A 17,129-nucleotide genomic window follows, 5' to 3' on the forward strand; every position below is an offset into this window, starting at 1 on the left:
ACATAAAAGAGACTTCTAATATTACTCGAAAAACGAGCCGCTCCTAGGAAATAACATTCGTTTTTATCTTTCAAGAAAAGAGACTTCATTCAAAAGTAAATAGAAAAGCTTGTCAGTGAAGCAACTCCAAAACCAATCCTCCAGTAATAGATAAGCGACCTTATTCATACAAAAGCTATCATATCTATTTAAAATACAAATCAGATATGTCATCCAATAATCGCATTCAAATATTGAAATTAAGTGATACATGTAACCACTAAATCCTACGATCTTAATCCCCTAAGATCCCGGTAAGGATAACTACTCAAATCCCTTGTTTGCAACTGCATCGCAGAAACTCAGGGAAGATTAAGTCATTGATTAGGGGACTTCCACCACTTCATGCCTATAAAAGACGGATCATTTCTTTATATTTGGGTAAACGCAACTTTAGCTCCTAAACTTGCTTTTGTTGCTTATACTCTCTCTCTCTCTTTCAAATTCTAACTTAGGCATCGGAGTGTCCCCGCCGGCTCACCCCGGGTCTCTTCGATCCTTTTCTTTTCCCTTGTTGTGCAGTCAAAGCTCTTGAGTGTTAGTCGACTCGGACTCGGCAGGTGTGCCACGTCACCAGCAGGAAAATTGTGCTTCAACAGTTTGGCGCCGTCTGTGGGAACTCAATTTTCATCAGTTCTTACCATTTATTAATCTAGTATGGTGACCACCCGTTCCACTCAAGCAGGCGCCTCTGGCGCGCCGGCTCCTAATCTAGCTGATTCCATGAAACAGATGACTGAATCTATGAATGAAGAAGCAGAATGAAGACCTCGCCACAAGGCTCACGGTTGCTGAAGGCCACAATAGCCGGAGGGACCAAGAGCGAGAGGAAAGGCGAGCAAAGTAGCATGAAGAGAGGCATGAGAAGGAGATGCATGCAGAGATCCGTCAGGGAAAGCTGATTCTAGACCAGCATCGCAAAGAGGATGCGAGTTCAATTCAAGCCAGCCATTATACGACTGTCCAGAATGAGGAACATCGCGAGCAAGAGAACCCGGAGAGGTCTCAGCATACTAGGCCTCGACGAGAGAAATCTCGCCAAGAAGACCACAATGATGGGCGAAATGAGAGCCAAGTTAATGTTAATATGAAAGATCTCGAGAAGAAGTATGAGGATCTAACTCGCCAATTGGCCATCAAGGAGGAGAAAAGCACTGCGGGAGAGCTTATGGACAACACCGATTTGCCTTTTACTGATCGAGTGTTGGACTTCCCCTTGCCTGACAACTTCAAGATGCCTCGTGTTGACAAGTATGACGGTAATGGTGACCTTGCTGAACACATGGAAAGCATCCGCGCTCATTTCTCCCTTCATAGAACTTCGGATGAAATCACATGCAGAATATTCCCCCTCACCTTGGTAGGAGTTGCCAAGGATTGGTTCGCCAAATTGGCCGCCAAGTCGGTAGATAATTTCAAAGAACTCAGGTGCCTCTTCTTAGGGCTTCTAGGGTTCTCCTAATCCCTATAAATGGGCCTATAAGCATTGAGAAAAAAGACACATCGCGTCCTAGAGCTAGAAATCAAAAATTTATCTTTGGAGCTTAGAAGATCATGAGCAGCTAAACCCCTTCGTGGGGTGTTGATGTAACCCTATCCAAGCACAATGGTTTGATTGTATTTAATTTCTAAATTTTCAATTTATACATGTTGATTGTATAACTATGAGAATTGCTACCTTTTGATTATGTTCTTAATTATTAAATGCAATTGTTCTTAAATTCCAAAATCAATATTTGTGAGGTTCTTCTCTTGTCTTAGAAAGTATTTTACTTTTGTTGATCTCAAATCATTCTTGTTTTCTGTGATTATGAGGATGATGGTTATATAATGGGTTTAATTGACATATGATCAATAGGATTAGATAGGCCATGCCTAGGGAAGACGAATTGTACTACACCCTAGTTTAGTATAATTCAGGTGGACAGTCCGTGCCAACCGAAGATGGGTTACACTTATTCATTGATTGTATGTATCATGTTAAAGAATTTGATAATTTATACCCGGAGAAGACGGGTCGTACCGCATCTTAGTAGTTAGGTGGACGATCCGTGCCAACCGAAGATAGATTATTCTTATTCTTTAATAAGGTAGTTTCTTGTTTATTTATAACATGCATAGAATGAATTTCTGGGATTAATTATGATTAGCCATTGTTGTGCGGATAGAGGTGAAGTCAATACCCTACACTCTCTCTTATTTTAAATCTCTTTTATTTTCATGCACTTTAGTTTTAAAGCAAATCAAATCAAATCTCCTTTAAATTAAGTTAATTTTAATCTTTCGAATTTTGATAATAAAACCCCTGCAGTCCTTGAGGTTCGACACCCTCAACACAGCCCTATCCTACGGGATTCGTCCTATTGCGAGCGGTAATTTTATAATTGATATTTTTGGTCACAAAAATACCACATCACCAACTCCTATTGTAATTGGTACAGTAGGTGGTATGATATAAGTGCTAGTCCTTAACTTACATGTTTTAATCCTTTAGTTTTAGTTAATTTATGCCATTTTACTTCCTTTTTGTATTTTCTTTGTTTTATAGGCTTTTGAAAGAAAAGAAAGCGTTTCTGGAAAAATTCCAAGCTTAAAGGGCAAATTGGGAAGACCTAGAAGATATGGTTAAGCTTAGCCAATCATGGTTAAGTTTAATCAAATAAAGGAAAGGATTAATTCGGAATTTCTCAATTTGAAGTCAAATTGGATTGGAGGCAAAATTGGATTCTGCATACCTCTTGGTATTTTGACCATAACTTTCAGCTAAGATATTTGATTGAGGTGATTCAAGCGGCATTAGAAAGCTAACTCCAAATTATACAAATCATTGTGAAATATCATTTTCCCAATTAGGAGCACCGCAAGGCAAAAACCACGCCGTAATTTAAGACCACAATTCTGGGCGAATCCTATTCCGATTTGGACTTAGGTTTTCTTTATCCTAATTGGACTTGGACTTAAATCTCCAAAATTCCTAGGATTACTAGGGCTTCTAGGACTCTCCTAAGCCCTATAAATATACCTCTAAGCCTCACAATTAAAAACATCCTTGGAACATCCTTGGAAGAGGCACAATTTGGGGAGAGGATTGGAGGCTACTTCTAGGAGCGGTTTTCGGTTCTTTCTTTCCCTTTTCTTTTTAGTTTTATTTTTATTATGTGTAATTAACTCTTTAGGAGGGCTAGATTGAATCCCTAATTATGCTCATTTAATATTTCAATATTGGCGCATTTGTAATGATCTTGTTGTGCTATTTAACTTGATTAATGCCTACTTGCATGAATTCCTCATATGTGTGTGCCTGATCAACATATGCATGTGGTATGGACTAGTTAGTTAAATCAATTTGGATGGCCGAGTCCTGGGTTTAATAGAAGTAACAAAAGAATCCTCACCGCGATTCTTGGGTTAATCAACATGGGGAACCAGGAGTATATGCCATGCCCTAGGCCTCATGTGTTTGTCGATTTTCATAGAGTATATGCTTTCCTAAAGAACAACTTAATATACACCATGCTAAATCCCTTAGAAACGAAAAGAGTTAGAGTATACGACATGCCTAACTCGTTGCTTAGGGAAATCTATAGCTTAAGGAGTATACGCCATGCCCTTAGGTTGACAAACATTAGATATGCATAACATGATCAAAGCATTGGCATATTATTATATTATCTAAGTATGATTAGTGGTGGATATCAAAGCCCTGCCTTTACATTTACTTTATCTTTATATCTTTTTATTTTCTTAATATCAAATCTGTGACAATTTGATATTTTAATTAATTCAAAACAAAATCACAATCCTCGTGGGATCGACCTCGTACTTGCGGCACTATACTATTGTTTTGATCTTGTGCACTTGCGAATTAAAACATACTAAATATTATCTATTAATTTAGATAGTATTTGGCACATCATGGTAAAGGCAAGAATGAGCCAAAGGGTGAGCCAGCTGAGCCACTGGAAGACGTGGTAGTTGGTGAAGGCAGAATTTTGAAGATCGGGACGCAGCTTGGTCACAGGATCTAAGAGGGTCTCGTCACCTTCCTTCGACAGAACCTGGAAGTTTTCACATGGACTCATGATGAAATGCCAGGAATCGGTCCTGAAGACATTCTCCACTAACTCAATGTCGATCCGAGTGTGAAGCCGGTAAAGCAAAAAAGAAGAAAATTCACTCCTGAGCGGAATATGGCTATAGCTGAAGAAGTAGAAAAGCTGCTTAGAGCTCGGTTCATTGAGGAAGTCCATTATCCCGATTGGTTAGCCAATGTAGCATTGGTCAAAAAATCCAATGGGAAGTGGAGGATGTGCGTAGACTTCATTGACCTCAATAAAGCTTGTCCAAAAGAAAACTTTCCATTATCCCGCAACGATGCGTTGGTTGACTCGACAACTGGGTATGGCTTACTCAGCTTCATGGACGCTTTCTCTGGCTATAACCAGATCTATATGCATCCGGAAGATCGTGAGAAAATTGCATTCATAACTGACCGAAGCCAGTACTGTTACAAAGTCATGCCCTTCGGCTTGAAGAATGCAAGGGCAATATACCATAGGCTGGTTAACAAAATGTTCCAAGACCAGATCGGACGAAATATGGAAGTCTACGTTAATGACATGCTTGTCAAAAGTGTGCTGCCACGAAACCATGCACTTGACTTGCAAGAGAAGTATGCAACCCTCAAAATGTGCATTCGGAGTCTCGTCGGGGAAATTCCTTGATTATATGGTGTCGTGCAGAGGAATAGAAGCCAACCCCGAGAAGATACAAGCTGTTCTAGATATGCAGTCTTCGAAGAATCTGAAACAGCTCTAACAGTTGACTGGAAGGATCGCGGCACTAAATCGGTTCATCTCACGATCAATCGATAAGTGTCTTCCATTTTTTAAGATCTTGAGAAAGGCTTTTGAATGGACTGATGAATGTGAAGAAGCCTTTGAACAGCTAAAAAAGTATCTGATGAGTCCACCTTTGCTGAGCTAGACAATATCTGGAGAAGTGTTGTATCTGTACTTAGCTGTATCTCCAACAACTGTCAGTGCAGCATTAATCCGAGAAGAAGAAGGAATTCAGAGGCCCGTATACTTCATTAGCAAAGCTTTAAGGGGAGCCGAAGAAAGATATCCCCAGATGGAGAAAATGGCTTTCGCTTTGATCATAGCATCCAGAAAGCTCCGGCCTTACTTCCAAGCTCATACCAAAAGGGTTTTGACTTAGTTCCTTTTGAAGAAAATGTTAAGGAAGATTAGCTAACTTGGCAATTGAGCTGGGAGAGTTTGACATTGAGTTTCTCCCTTGGAATTCCCTCAAAGGTCAAGCGCTGGCTGATTTTCTCGCAGAGTTCACTAATTTGCTTGATGTCACTGGCTGCCCAAGTGATGAGACGTGGGTAATTTATGTAGATGGGTCCTCTACGAAGAAGCCTAGTGGAGCTGGAATAGTGATGATTACTCTTGATGGGGAAGAGTTGTGCAGTTCTTTGAAGTTAAAATTCAAAACTACAAATAACGAGTCCGAATATGAGGCAGTTCTAGCAGGACTTGGTTTAGCTTGTGAAATGGGAGCCAAATTTGTGGAGGTACGAAGTGATTCCCAAGTCATCGTCGAACATATTCAAGGTGAATTTAAAGCCAAGGGAGAAAAGATGAAGTTATACTTATCTAAGGTGCAAGAGATGCAAAGTTTATTCAAGAAGTTCTGCATTGTAAAAATCCTCAGGCCAGAGAATGAAAGAGCAGACAGACTGGCTTGAACAGCTTCGACATTAGATGGGAAGACTGAAGATGAAACACCCATCCAAATTCTTCCACAGTCATCCATTGCCGAGACAGTGTCGGTCTCGACAGCCAAGACCATACCCGACTGGCAAATGAAAATAGTGGAATACCTGGAAAAGGGAGTCCTTCCTTCAGATCGAAAGGTGGCTACTCGATTGAGGATAAAAGTTGCAAGGTTTACAATGTTAAATGGAACTCTTTACAAAAGGGGTTTCATGTTACCACTCCTCAAATGTGTTTCAAGAGAGGAAGGAAATTATATCCTTAGAGCGATCCATGAAGGGATCTGCGGAAGCCATTCTGGAGCTAGAATACTGCGCACAAAGTTGTCCGAGTAGGTTTCTATTGGCCCAACATCGGGACTCGGCCAAATTTGTCAGAGATTGTGACAAGTGCCAACGATTCACTAATGTTACTCACCAACCCTCTAAAGACCTAAGTGTCATCTCTTCACCTTGGCCCTTCTCATAATAGAGGGTAAACATAGTGGGACCGTTGCCTCGTGGCAAGGAGGTGTACGTTTTGCAGTTGTCGCTGTGGATTATTTCACCACATGGGCAGAGGTTAAAGCCTTAGTGAATATCACAACCAATGCGGTAGAACAGTTTTTATGGAAGAGCGTCATATGCCGGTACGTCATTCCCCATGCATTCGTTATAGATAATGGCAAGCAATTCGACTGTGACTCATTCCAAGATTGGTGTGCCAAACTCCATGTAAGGAATTACTACTCATCTCCAGGACACCCTCAAGCGAACGGGCAAGTAGCGGCCACCAACAAAACAATCTTCAAAATCTTGAAGAAAAAACTTGACGATCGCAAAGGAGATTGGGCAGAAGACCTTCTAGAAGTATTGTGGGCATACCGGACAACCAAAAGAACTGCAACCGAGGAGACACCATATGCCTTGGCATTCGGGACTGAGGTGGTGATTCCAGCCGAGATAGGCTCAGGCAGCTATTGTGTAGAGACCTTTCAGCCCAAGACCAATAACGAGGGCTTACAACTACACCTGGACTTGCTACAGGAGAAACGAGATTAAACCCAAGTGACTATGTCAGTATCCCAGGCAAGAGTAGCTCGGTATTTCAATAGAAAGGTCAAGCCTTGGAGCTTCAAAGTTGAAGATATGGTCCTACGTAGAGTCACGCTAGCGACCAAGGACCCAGCTGAGGGAAAGCTGGCTCCTAACTAGGAAGGACCCTACAAGGTGATTGAGTACAGAAGAGCAGGAGCGTACCACTTGGAAGATTCCAAAGGTAAGGCTCTTCCGAGGCCATAGAATGTTGAGCACCTTAAAATGTACTAAGTCTAAGATGTTGTAATATGTGATTTCCTTTTTCATGTAGTTATTTTCATTCCAATGAATAATGTATCTCGGAGTTAAGCAGTATTCAAAGTTCATGAGTGCAACTGAAGAAACTTTGCTAACAAAAATATAAGTCTCGAAAAGTACAGCAGAAGAGGCTTTTCCGAGTCCTAAACAGACCTAGCTGAAAAAGATCTCTCTAAGCTTAATATAACCCAGAGTTCAAAAACCTAAGAGATTTCCTGAGACCCAACTTGGAGAAACATAATTATGGTTAAATTTGGGGTTAAGTAAAAAACCTAAGAGATCCCCCGAGACCCAACTCGGAGAAAAATAACAATGGTTAAATCTAAGTAAAATCTAAAGCCAAAAAGCTTTCTCAAGACCAAACTCAGACAAACATAGTTATGGTTCCTTTTATCAAAGGGTGTTATGTGTTGAAACTATACCCAAAGTGTTATCATTCCGAGACCTGATGTTAGACTTACGATATTTTTCAAAGAAGTTAAACAAAAAAATATACAAAAACTCACTTCATTAAGAGAATTGAGATATATACAAAAAATCCTTTAAGGATTATACATTATCCCTCTTTAGGGTCAAAAGCAGGAACAACATCAGGGGCCTCAGTAGATGTAGACTCGGCAATGTCAACCTTGGCAGATTCTGCATTACCAGGGACAGTCTCAATACCTTGGCACTGTTGATCCGTGAAGGGATCATAGAAAAATTCTTTTTATGCCTGCTGCATCGGGTATTTGTTCTTGGCCAAGGTTAACCAACTACGCCATAGCTGCATCTAAACAAGGGATGTCTTCAATCTTCACCTTGTCAAGATCAATTGTGCATGTCGAATCTTTAGCCCAAGCTTGGAAGGTTTCGAAGCCTAGAATAAGCTCGTCAGCCTAGGCATAGTTTCGAATCCATGAGGCAAAGGACAATTGGCATAAATAATTGGCAACTCGGGTCTTGGCTTCCTTTAGCTAAGCCCTCACCTGGATGTGCTTGCCATTGAAGAATTTAAGTTTCTCCTCGGTGACAACCTTGGCCTCAGTCACCTTCACCACTAAGGCTTTTTGACTTGTGACCTCAGCTTGGGCCAATTTCAGCTGATCCGAGACCTCCGCATGTGTTTCCGCCAATTGGCTCAGTTCCTCCCTAATGATAGAATTGTCTTCCTGAAGTCGATTCACTTCAGCTCGGAGACCTTCAATCTCAATTGACAGCTCATTGGCCTTAGATTCAGCTCTTGCCCTAGCCGCAGCAGTGTCGGAGGGCTTAGCTTGCATTATAGACTATTGTCGACTCGATAGCAGCAGCTCCTCATCTTGCCTAGCCACAGTTTCTTTCAATTTGGCATTCTCGGCTTCCAGCTCAGAAACCTTGTCTTTGAGACTGATTGTCCTGGTCGCCGAGTCTGTGGCTACCTTTCGGAAGTAGCAATACAAGACCAACGACTTCATGATGCTCAATAACAAAATTTGACCAGTATATATGTAAAAAAAAAAAAATAAAGAAAAGGTAATATACTCACAAAATGTTGGAAGAAAATCATCTACTCGGTCATGCTTTGAGCAGATGTGTCACGTTTCATTGTTAGGCTCTCATGGGGAATTAAATCCACCAAGGCTTGGAAAAGGGTTGCCCTTCAGATCACCACTGAACTTCGCAAGAGGCCCGCCGATAGTCCAATCCACCCCTTGAGGCCTTATTAACCAATCGAAAGAAGGCGAGGCCTCAACAGTAGAAGCCTTCTCGGCACGGGAAGATGTCGACATCCGAGCCTTTGCAGGTTTCGAAGCCTGAGCTATGGGCTCATCCTCAGCAATAGAAGATAAAGGCCGAGGCTGTAGCCCTTCCCCCGCCGCTACAGTATGCCCCTCGGCCCTTTCACGCACCATCCCTACGGAGCTCTCCGAGTGTTCCTCTAACTCTATCTCATCCAAGATGTGTTGGATGTTTGAGCCCAAGGGTTGAAATGATGCGGACTCGATGGGAATTGCGGTCCCGGCAACAGCACCAACCGAGACTAGGGGAGTAGCATTCAATGGTAACGCCGAGATGTGCTCGTTTGCGAGGAAGGCCTTTACTTCTGCCGCAAGTTTCAACACAGGCTTAGGACCGGTCCTCCTTCTAGCGGCCAAGAAGCTGGCAAACTGATCCTGTACCTTTGCCTCCGCCGCCTTCACCAATTTCCACTTTTTCAGTTGAGGAGCCTCGTGCTCCTAAGGCTCATTTACCAGCTTCAAAATCCTGGCTACTCGAGGAGGAGGAGTGCTGGGTTTTTTGGCCTTGGTTTCCATCTTTAGAGGCCTAAAGGTTTGGAGTTGTCGAGCTGCAAGTTGATCCGATCCCCCACTTATTTTTAGAGGCTCACTTGTAAGAAGTGGGAAATTCTTCTGTTTCGGCAGCTCCACCATCTTATTCTTGCTTTTGTCAAGAATGGGTTTTCGGGGGGTAGCTCTTCGAGTATTTGCTGCTGAAGGATCTCAAGTTGATCCGATCCCCCACTTATTTTTAGAGGCTCACTTGTAAGAAGTGGGAAATTCTTCTGTTTCGGCAGCTCCACCATCTTATTCTCGCCTTTGTCAAGAATGGGTTTTCGGGGGGTAGCTCTTCGAGTATTTGCTGCTGAAGGATCTAAGATGACGAGCTTTGGGTCTTGGACAAGTTTAGAAGTCAGTCTTTTCTTTGTTTTGCCAACACCTCCCTCAAGGGTTTCAAGTCATTTTCCTTCCAAGGCCGTCTTAATTAGTCTGGTGTAGCTTATCAGACTCTTATGTTTCTGAGCCCACGCCAAAACTTTGTTCACACGGCACTGCTCATCGTCAATAAGGATTGGTTCTTTAGCCGCATTTCCCGCAGGAACACATGTTTCCCAAGCCACTCTCGGACCTTCGGCAACTTCAGTGGGATAGAACTCCCATTGACCCATAGCAAAAAAGTATTTACTCTTCTACCCGTGGTTGCTGGAATATTTGCTGTCCATATGAATGAACTTCCCTCACCGAGACTGGAAGTTGTACAGGCCTTCACACTTTGGGTTCTTTTGGAGCCGGTATACCCATAAAAACTCTCGTGCAGAGAGAAACTGCCTTGGTCCGAGAGCCATGGGCCAAAGCATGAGGCAGGCATAGAACAACCTCCATGCGTTGGGCACAATCTGATGTAGAGCCAAGTTTACATGGCTCAGCAGCTCTCGTACTACCCTTGAGAAGGGCAGTCAGAAACCAGCATGAAACATGGTCTCATCAAGCAGACTTATGCGCATCAGGACGCACAATGGCACCCATCTATTCGTCGTCAAACCAAAGCGTCATTGACTTGAGAATGAAACGTTCTTCCCAGATCCTGCCCTCATCAGCCTTGGTTAACTCTGGCTGCTAACAGGCTGGGTAAGTATTACTGCCGAGACCATCTGAGCCCGATCCCTTGTCACCAGACATGGTTGTGGAAAGAAAGAAAAAGAAAAAGTGAACGAAGAAAACTCTTGGAGAACGAAGAAAACTATCAGAGAACTAAGGAAACTCAAAAGTAGAAGCTCTTACCAAAAAAGGAAGAAAGTGAAGGAAAAAGAGGAGAAACCACCTTTTATAAAAGTTTGCCTTGGAAACATGCGCATTAAATGCGCCGAAAGGGGTGCGCCTCTGCAACTGACATGTGGAGGCATTTAAGTACTTGAGTTAATGAGTCGACGGAGTCTCGAGAATACCAACCGACGCCGCCTCAAATTTTGAAATTCAAATTTTCCTGCCAAAATTTGAAATTCAAAAATTTGCCCACCCAAAATTTGAAATTCAAATTTCAAAAATTTTTGGAAAATTTTCCCGCCTTAGTCGTCTCGGACATTTTCATGCAAAGACAGGACTCGGAAGATCATTAGTCGTCTCGAACATTTTCATGCAGAGACGGGCCTCGGAAGACAAACCCATTCCTTCAAACATGAAATTTCTGTAGTCATACAGACATGGAAATTTAGGGGTAACTGTTGGATCATAGATCAACCCATTAAATGCCCAGCAACCCTCGGGCCCAATCTAAGCATGGAAAGGTCCAAGCCCAGTAAGGTTTTGGGTAACCAGGCCCAAATCCCCAATTTCCGAGACCTACAGATCCGAGACCCATAAGATCCGAGACCTTTGAAGCCGAGACCGTTAAGTCCAAGACTAACTCAAGACACATAGGATTCGGTAACAAGGATAACTCGGATACCTTAGGAGATACAGCTATTAATAGATAAGCGACCTTATCCATACAAAAAGCTATCATATCTATTTAAAATACAAATAAGATATGTCATCCAATAATCGCATACAAATATTCAAATTAAGTGATACATGTAACCACCAAATCCTACGATCTTAATCCCCTAAGATCTTGGTAGGGATAACTACTCAAATCCCTTGTTAGCAACTACATTGCAGAAACTAAGGGAAGAGTAAGTCATTGGTTAGGGGACTTCCACCACTTCATGCCTATTGATGTGTGGTATTTTTTGTGATAAAAAATATCAATTATAAAATTACCACTCGCAATAGGATGAATCTTTGTAGGATACGGCTATAGAGAGGGTGTCGAACCTCAAGGACTGCAAGGATTTTGTTATCAAATTCGAAAGATTAAAATTAACTTAATTAAAAAAGATATTAGATTTGATTTTCTTTAAAACTAAAGTGCATGAAAATAAAAGATATTTAAAATAAGAGAGAGATTGTAGGGTATTGACTTCACCTCTATCCGCACAACAATGGCTAATCATAATTAATCCCAAAAATTCATTCTATGCATATTATAAATAAACAAGAAACTACTTTATTAAAGAATAAGCATAATCTATCTTCGGTTTGCACGGATCGTCCACCTAACCACTAAGAGGCGGTACGACCCGTCTCCCTTAGGTATAAATTATCAAATTCTTTAACAGGATACATACAATCAATGAATAAGTGTAACCTATCTTCGGTTGGTACGGACTGTCTACCTAAATTACACTAAACTAGGGTGTAGTACAATTCGTCTTCCCTAGGCATGGCCTATCAAATCCTATTGATCATATGTCAATTAAATTCATTGTATAACCATCATCCTCATAATCACAAAAAACAAAAATGATTTGATTTCAATAAAAGTAAAATACTTTTTAAGACAAGAGAAGAATTTCACAAATATTGATTTTGGAATTTAAGAAAAATTGCATTTAATAATTAAGAACAGAATCAAAAGGTGGCAATTCTCATAGTTATACAATCAACATGCTTAAAATGAAAATCTAGAAATTAAATACAATCAAACTATTGTACTTGGATAGGGTTACATCAACACCCCACGAAGGGGTTTAGCTGCTTATGATCTTCTAAGCTCCAAAGACAATTTTCTGATTTCTAGCTCTAGGAAGCGGTGTCTCCTTTTTCTCAATGCTTAGAGGCCTATTTATAGGGATTATGAGAACCCTAGAAGCCCTAAGAATCCCAGAAAAATCGTAATTCAGTCTCCCAGTCGGATTGGGAGACCTAGAAAAACTTTCCATCTCAATTTCGGAGTTTGTTTTGCCTTTGGAGCCTGTGTGCGCTCGAGCGCACTGTAGCTACAGTAACGTGCTACAGTACTTACTACAGTATTTGAATTACATTTTGAGCCCAAAATCAATGATTTTCTTGTATCTTTATTAAACACCTGAAAACACAAAAACAAAACAAAATCAAACAAATAACAACGCTAAGGAATTAACATATGCAAATTAAGGGGCTTGAATGTGCAAAATTCGGCGCTTATCACACCCCTAAACTTACATATTGCTAGTCCCTTAGCAATACAAAACAGAAAATAAACTGAAAAACAAAAAGATAAGTCCATCTTTCGTGGAATGTACGATTGCATTTAGCGTATGCAACAAGCCTTTTAAACCCCTAGGAATTCCCTAGTGGACGAGTGAAGTCTCGTGAAGGTTTTTCAGAAATGTTACCTACAAACATCATACAAGAGTTCATGTTATCCAAAACTTAAGGTATCACTCAAAACCATGATTTTCCATTCATTAGCAAGCTTAAAAAGATAAATTCCATCTTCACAATGAATTGAAATTTTAAAATTTAGTTACTTACCAAGACATGCTAAGGTATCACAAGTTCGAAACAATGTAAGGTGAACGAGCACATAAATATGAAGCTTCCAAGCATTTCTAATGTGCAATGTCTCCATATCTAAAAGTTCACTGAAATCCCTATTAGAAAGAACAAGAATGGCATATTTTTCTTTTTTCTTTCTTTTTTTTTCTTTTTTTTTTCTTTTTCGTCATGTTGTGCAATATTTGGTTCCCTTAAGCTTTCCATGTAATGAGTGTTAAGTTAATGACTCCCAAACCAGATGATTTTAGGGCAATAGGTGTAGAGACACCCCTAGGACTTAGTAACTCGAGTCAAAAAGGCTATGAAACCAAACTAACCATGACATCAATCAAATCAAAATTTTTCACCTTTTGACATGAACACTTAATGCTTTGAGGCAAGAGGCCCAGTTACTTAGTGAAAAGCTTATCAATGATTTCTTTTTTCTTTTCTTTTTTTGTTCCTTTTTTTTCACATATGTATATGCCAAAGTATCCATCTAATAAATCATCCAGTTTCACCCCAGACATAGAAACACACACATCAGACTTCATATGTCATACCACACAAATTATGTGCTAATGTGCTTGTGTAAGATTAGATCAAACATGTGAATTCTCAACTGTCCTAAGCAAGTAACCAAACTAAAAAAAATTCAATTATCAGATCATGTGTTCAAAATTTTAAGCTCACCAATGAAATCGAATCACAATTTTTAAGATCAACCAAAATTTTAAGACAAACATGAACATGCATATATTTTTTTTTCTTTTTGATTTTTCACAAATAAAAATAAAATAAAACTGGGACAAAGTGTGTGTAAAGTATCCACCATACCCCCAAACTTAAATTACACATTGTCCCCAATGTGTGTATAATATGGAAAGAATTTACCCGGGAGATGGACGAACTGTTTGAAATAGCATGGCTCATTGCACACCCCCAAACTTGAATTGAAGCACACTTGTCCCTGCAAAACAAAGTGATACTCCAACCAAATACCAATCAAGTGCACACATTGTTGTAAAAATATAATCAAATAATGAAGCAACAATGGATAAAATAAACCTGGATGGAGATCATGTACCCTGGTGAAGTGAGGTTCAAGTACACAGGGCCTGCACTCGATCCTATGAAACTGACTCATCTAGTCAAAATATATGGAATTTGCCAAGTCAACGGAATCCACATCCTTGATTCGCACAGTATTCTCTGACCCTTAAGTTTAAATTTGAAGCAGCAATCTTTTCTTCTCTTGGACCAAAGAGAATAAATTTTACCCACAAATGGGTAATTCCAAATGTCAGCATTTCGAGGTAGATCCCTATAAGTATTCCCAAACAATTTCTCATCCGAAAAGGAATCATGAATTGGAATAAAATGGGGAGACTACTTAGGGAGTTTTTCTACCTCGATGGTCTCTTTTTGCTCGTCTAACTACCCTAACAGACTACCCTCCTGGCCTCTTAGTAAGTCATAAGAAATAATAACCGGGATAGTGTCATCAGTCCCTAAAAATGAAGATTTCAGATTACCTAGAATAGGGGCTTCGGGCTCATATGGCATCTCGGGAATTGGAGGTGATAGTGAAGAAGCCTTAGTGCTAGCTTCCTTGCTTTTTTCCCGATGTAGATCCTGTGGGACCTCAATTTTCTCCTCCTTTGGCTCCTCCTTCCTTTCTTCCACGTGGTTTTCGACCACCTCTCCACTCCTCAGTGTGGTGATAGCTTGCTCATGACAAGAAGTACTTTCTTCCTCCATGTAGTGTCCATCAGGATTGGCCACCAGCTGACTTTGAAACTCTTCTTCTTCCATCCTATTGAGGTGGTTGATGATTTGTTCAACATGAGCTTCCATCTTGGCGTCTATTGCGGCGAAGAATTGAGGGGTATAAAGTTCCTGTTGAGACTTCACAATCTGATTCGTCTCCTCTACTTCACTGAGAATCTTCAACACCGTATTTTGAAAGTCAGCATCTGACAACGGAGGTGGCTCCTCTTAGTATTGTTGTTGTGAAGGCCAGTAGATGGGAGATGGCTCCTCTTGATATTGTTGTTGTGGAGGCCAATAGATGGGAGATGGCTCCTCTTCGTAGGCTTCTATCTTGGCAATGGATTCAGATTGAGAGTTCACCATCTCCTGTTGAAGGTTCACAGTCTGACTCATCTCCCTCACCTCGCTTCTAATCTCGTTCATAAGTTTCGACATCTTTTCTAAAAAATTCTCTCGAGAATCTAACATTTTTTCTTGAAAGTCAGAATCCATTGGAGGAGGTGGTTCGGTTTGGTATATCTGTTGTGGAGTTGCCTGATATTGAGGATAATAGGATTGATCATTGAATTGAGGATATGCCTGATGGTACAACTCATGACGTTGTGGAGCATTATTCCCAAGAGCTTGAGCTTGCCACGAGAGATTAGACTGGTTGCTCCGTGCCGGGTTATAGGGATCAGAATAAAGGTCATTCCCCGGTCTAGAGAACGGTCTGTTCATATGCTCATAAGAATAATTAGAAAATTGTCCTGCTGTAGTGCAATCTCTAACATGATGATAAGGACTATAGCAATATGAACATGGTCCATGGGGTGTTGGAATGCCTCCCCACATGAACTAAACTAATACAATTAACATAAAATAACAACAGAAAAATAAAAATAAATAAAAATAAAAACTCACAAACGGCCCTTGGGTGCCTTGGAAATTTGGATGCCGACTACTGCTAATGAGCTAAATTGCACGGCAGGGTACGCTCGAGCGTACTGCCGAAGATGGGTGTGAGCAGAGGAGTGGAGGGCTCGAGCGCAAAAGGTGGAATGCGTACGTGCGCTCGATCTCATGCGGGCTGCGCTCAATCGCAATCACAGAGATGGGCAGCTATGGCCCTGCTTGAGAATTCTAAAAATATAAAATAATAAAAATAATAAAAATAAAACACAAAAACAGAATTAAAGTTAGCAACGGAAAACAGGAAAATAGATTATTAAGCTAAAATTAATCCTTAAAATTTGACAATAAAACCGTTAAGCAGTCCCCGGCAACAGCGCCAAAAATTGATGTGTGGTATTTTTTGTAATAAAAAATATCAATTATAAAATTACCACTCGCAATAGGACGAATCTTTGTAGGATACGGCTATAGAGAGGGTGTTGAACCTCAAGGACTGCAGGGGTTTTGTTATCAAATTCGAAAGATTAAAATTAACTTAATTAAAAAAGCTATTTGATTTGATTTTCTTTAAAACTAAAGTGCATGAAAATAAAAGAGATTTAAAATAAGAGAGAGATTGTAGGGTATTGACTTCACCTCTATCCGCACAACGATGGCTAATCGTAATTAATCCCATAAATTCATTCTATGCATGTTATAAATAAACAAGAAACTATCTTATTAAAAAATAAGCATAATCTATCTTCGGTTGGCACGGATCGTCCACCTAACCACTAAGATGCAGTACGACCCGTCTTCCCTAGGTATAAATTTTCAAATTCTTTAACAGGATACATACAATCAATGAATAAGTGTAACTCATCTTCGGTTGGCACGGACTGTCTACCTAAATTACACTAAACTAGGGTGTAGTATAATCCGTCTTCCCTAGGCATGGCCTATCAAATCCTATTGATCATATGTCAATTAAACCCATTGTATAACCATCATCCTCATAATCACAGAAAACAAGAATGATTTGATTTCAATAAAAGTAAAATACTTTCTAAGACAAAAGAAGAATTTCACAAATATTGATTTTGGAATTTAAGAAAAATTGCATTTAATAATTAAGAACATAATCAAAAGGTAGCAATTCTCATAGTTATACAATCAACATGCATAAATTGAAAATCTAGAAATTAAATACAATCAAATCATTGTGCTTGGATAGGGTTACATCAACACCC

General features: G+C 40.3%; 1 protein-coding gene across 1 annotated transcript; it reads left to right on the top strand.

The window, feature by feature from the left end:
* Positions 1–4,229: 4,229 nt before the first annotated feature.
* Positions 4,230–6,862, top strand: LOC148588063 (uncharacterized). The gene is made up of 4 exons (XM_088513978.1): positions 4,230–4,711; positions 5,287–5,746; positions 5,855–6,153; positions 6,253–6,862. Exons 1-4 carry the CDS (start codon positions 4,230–4,232, stop codon positions 6,860–6,862), a joined length of 1,851 nt encoding a protein of 616 aa, XP_088370104.1.
* The last annotated feature ends 10,267 nt before the right edge of the window (positions 6,863–17,129 follow it).

The sequence above is a fragment of the Corylus avellana genome, chromosome 1, assembly GCF_965113065.1.
Source record: "Corylus avellana chromosome 1, dhCorAvel1.hap1.2, whole genome shotgun sequence".
NCBI lineage: Eukaryota > Viridiplantae > Streptophyta > Magnoliopsida > Fagales > Betulaceae > Corylus > Corylus avellana.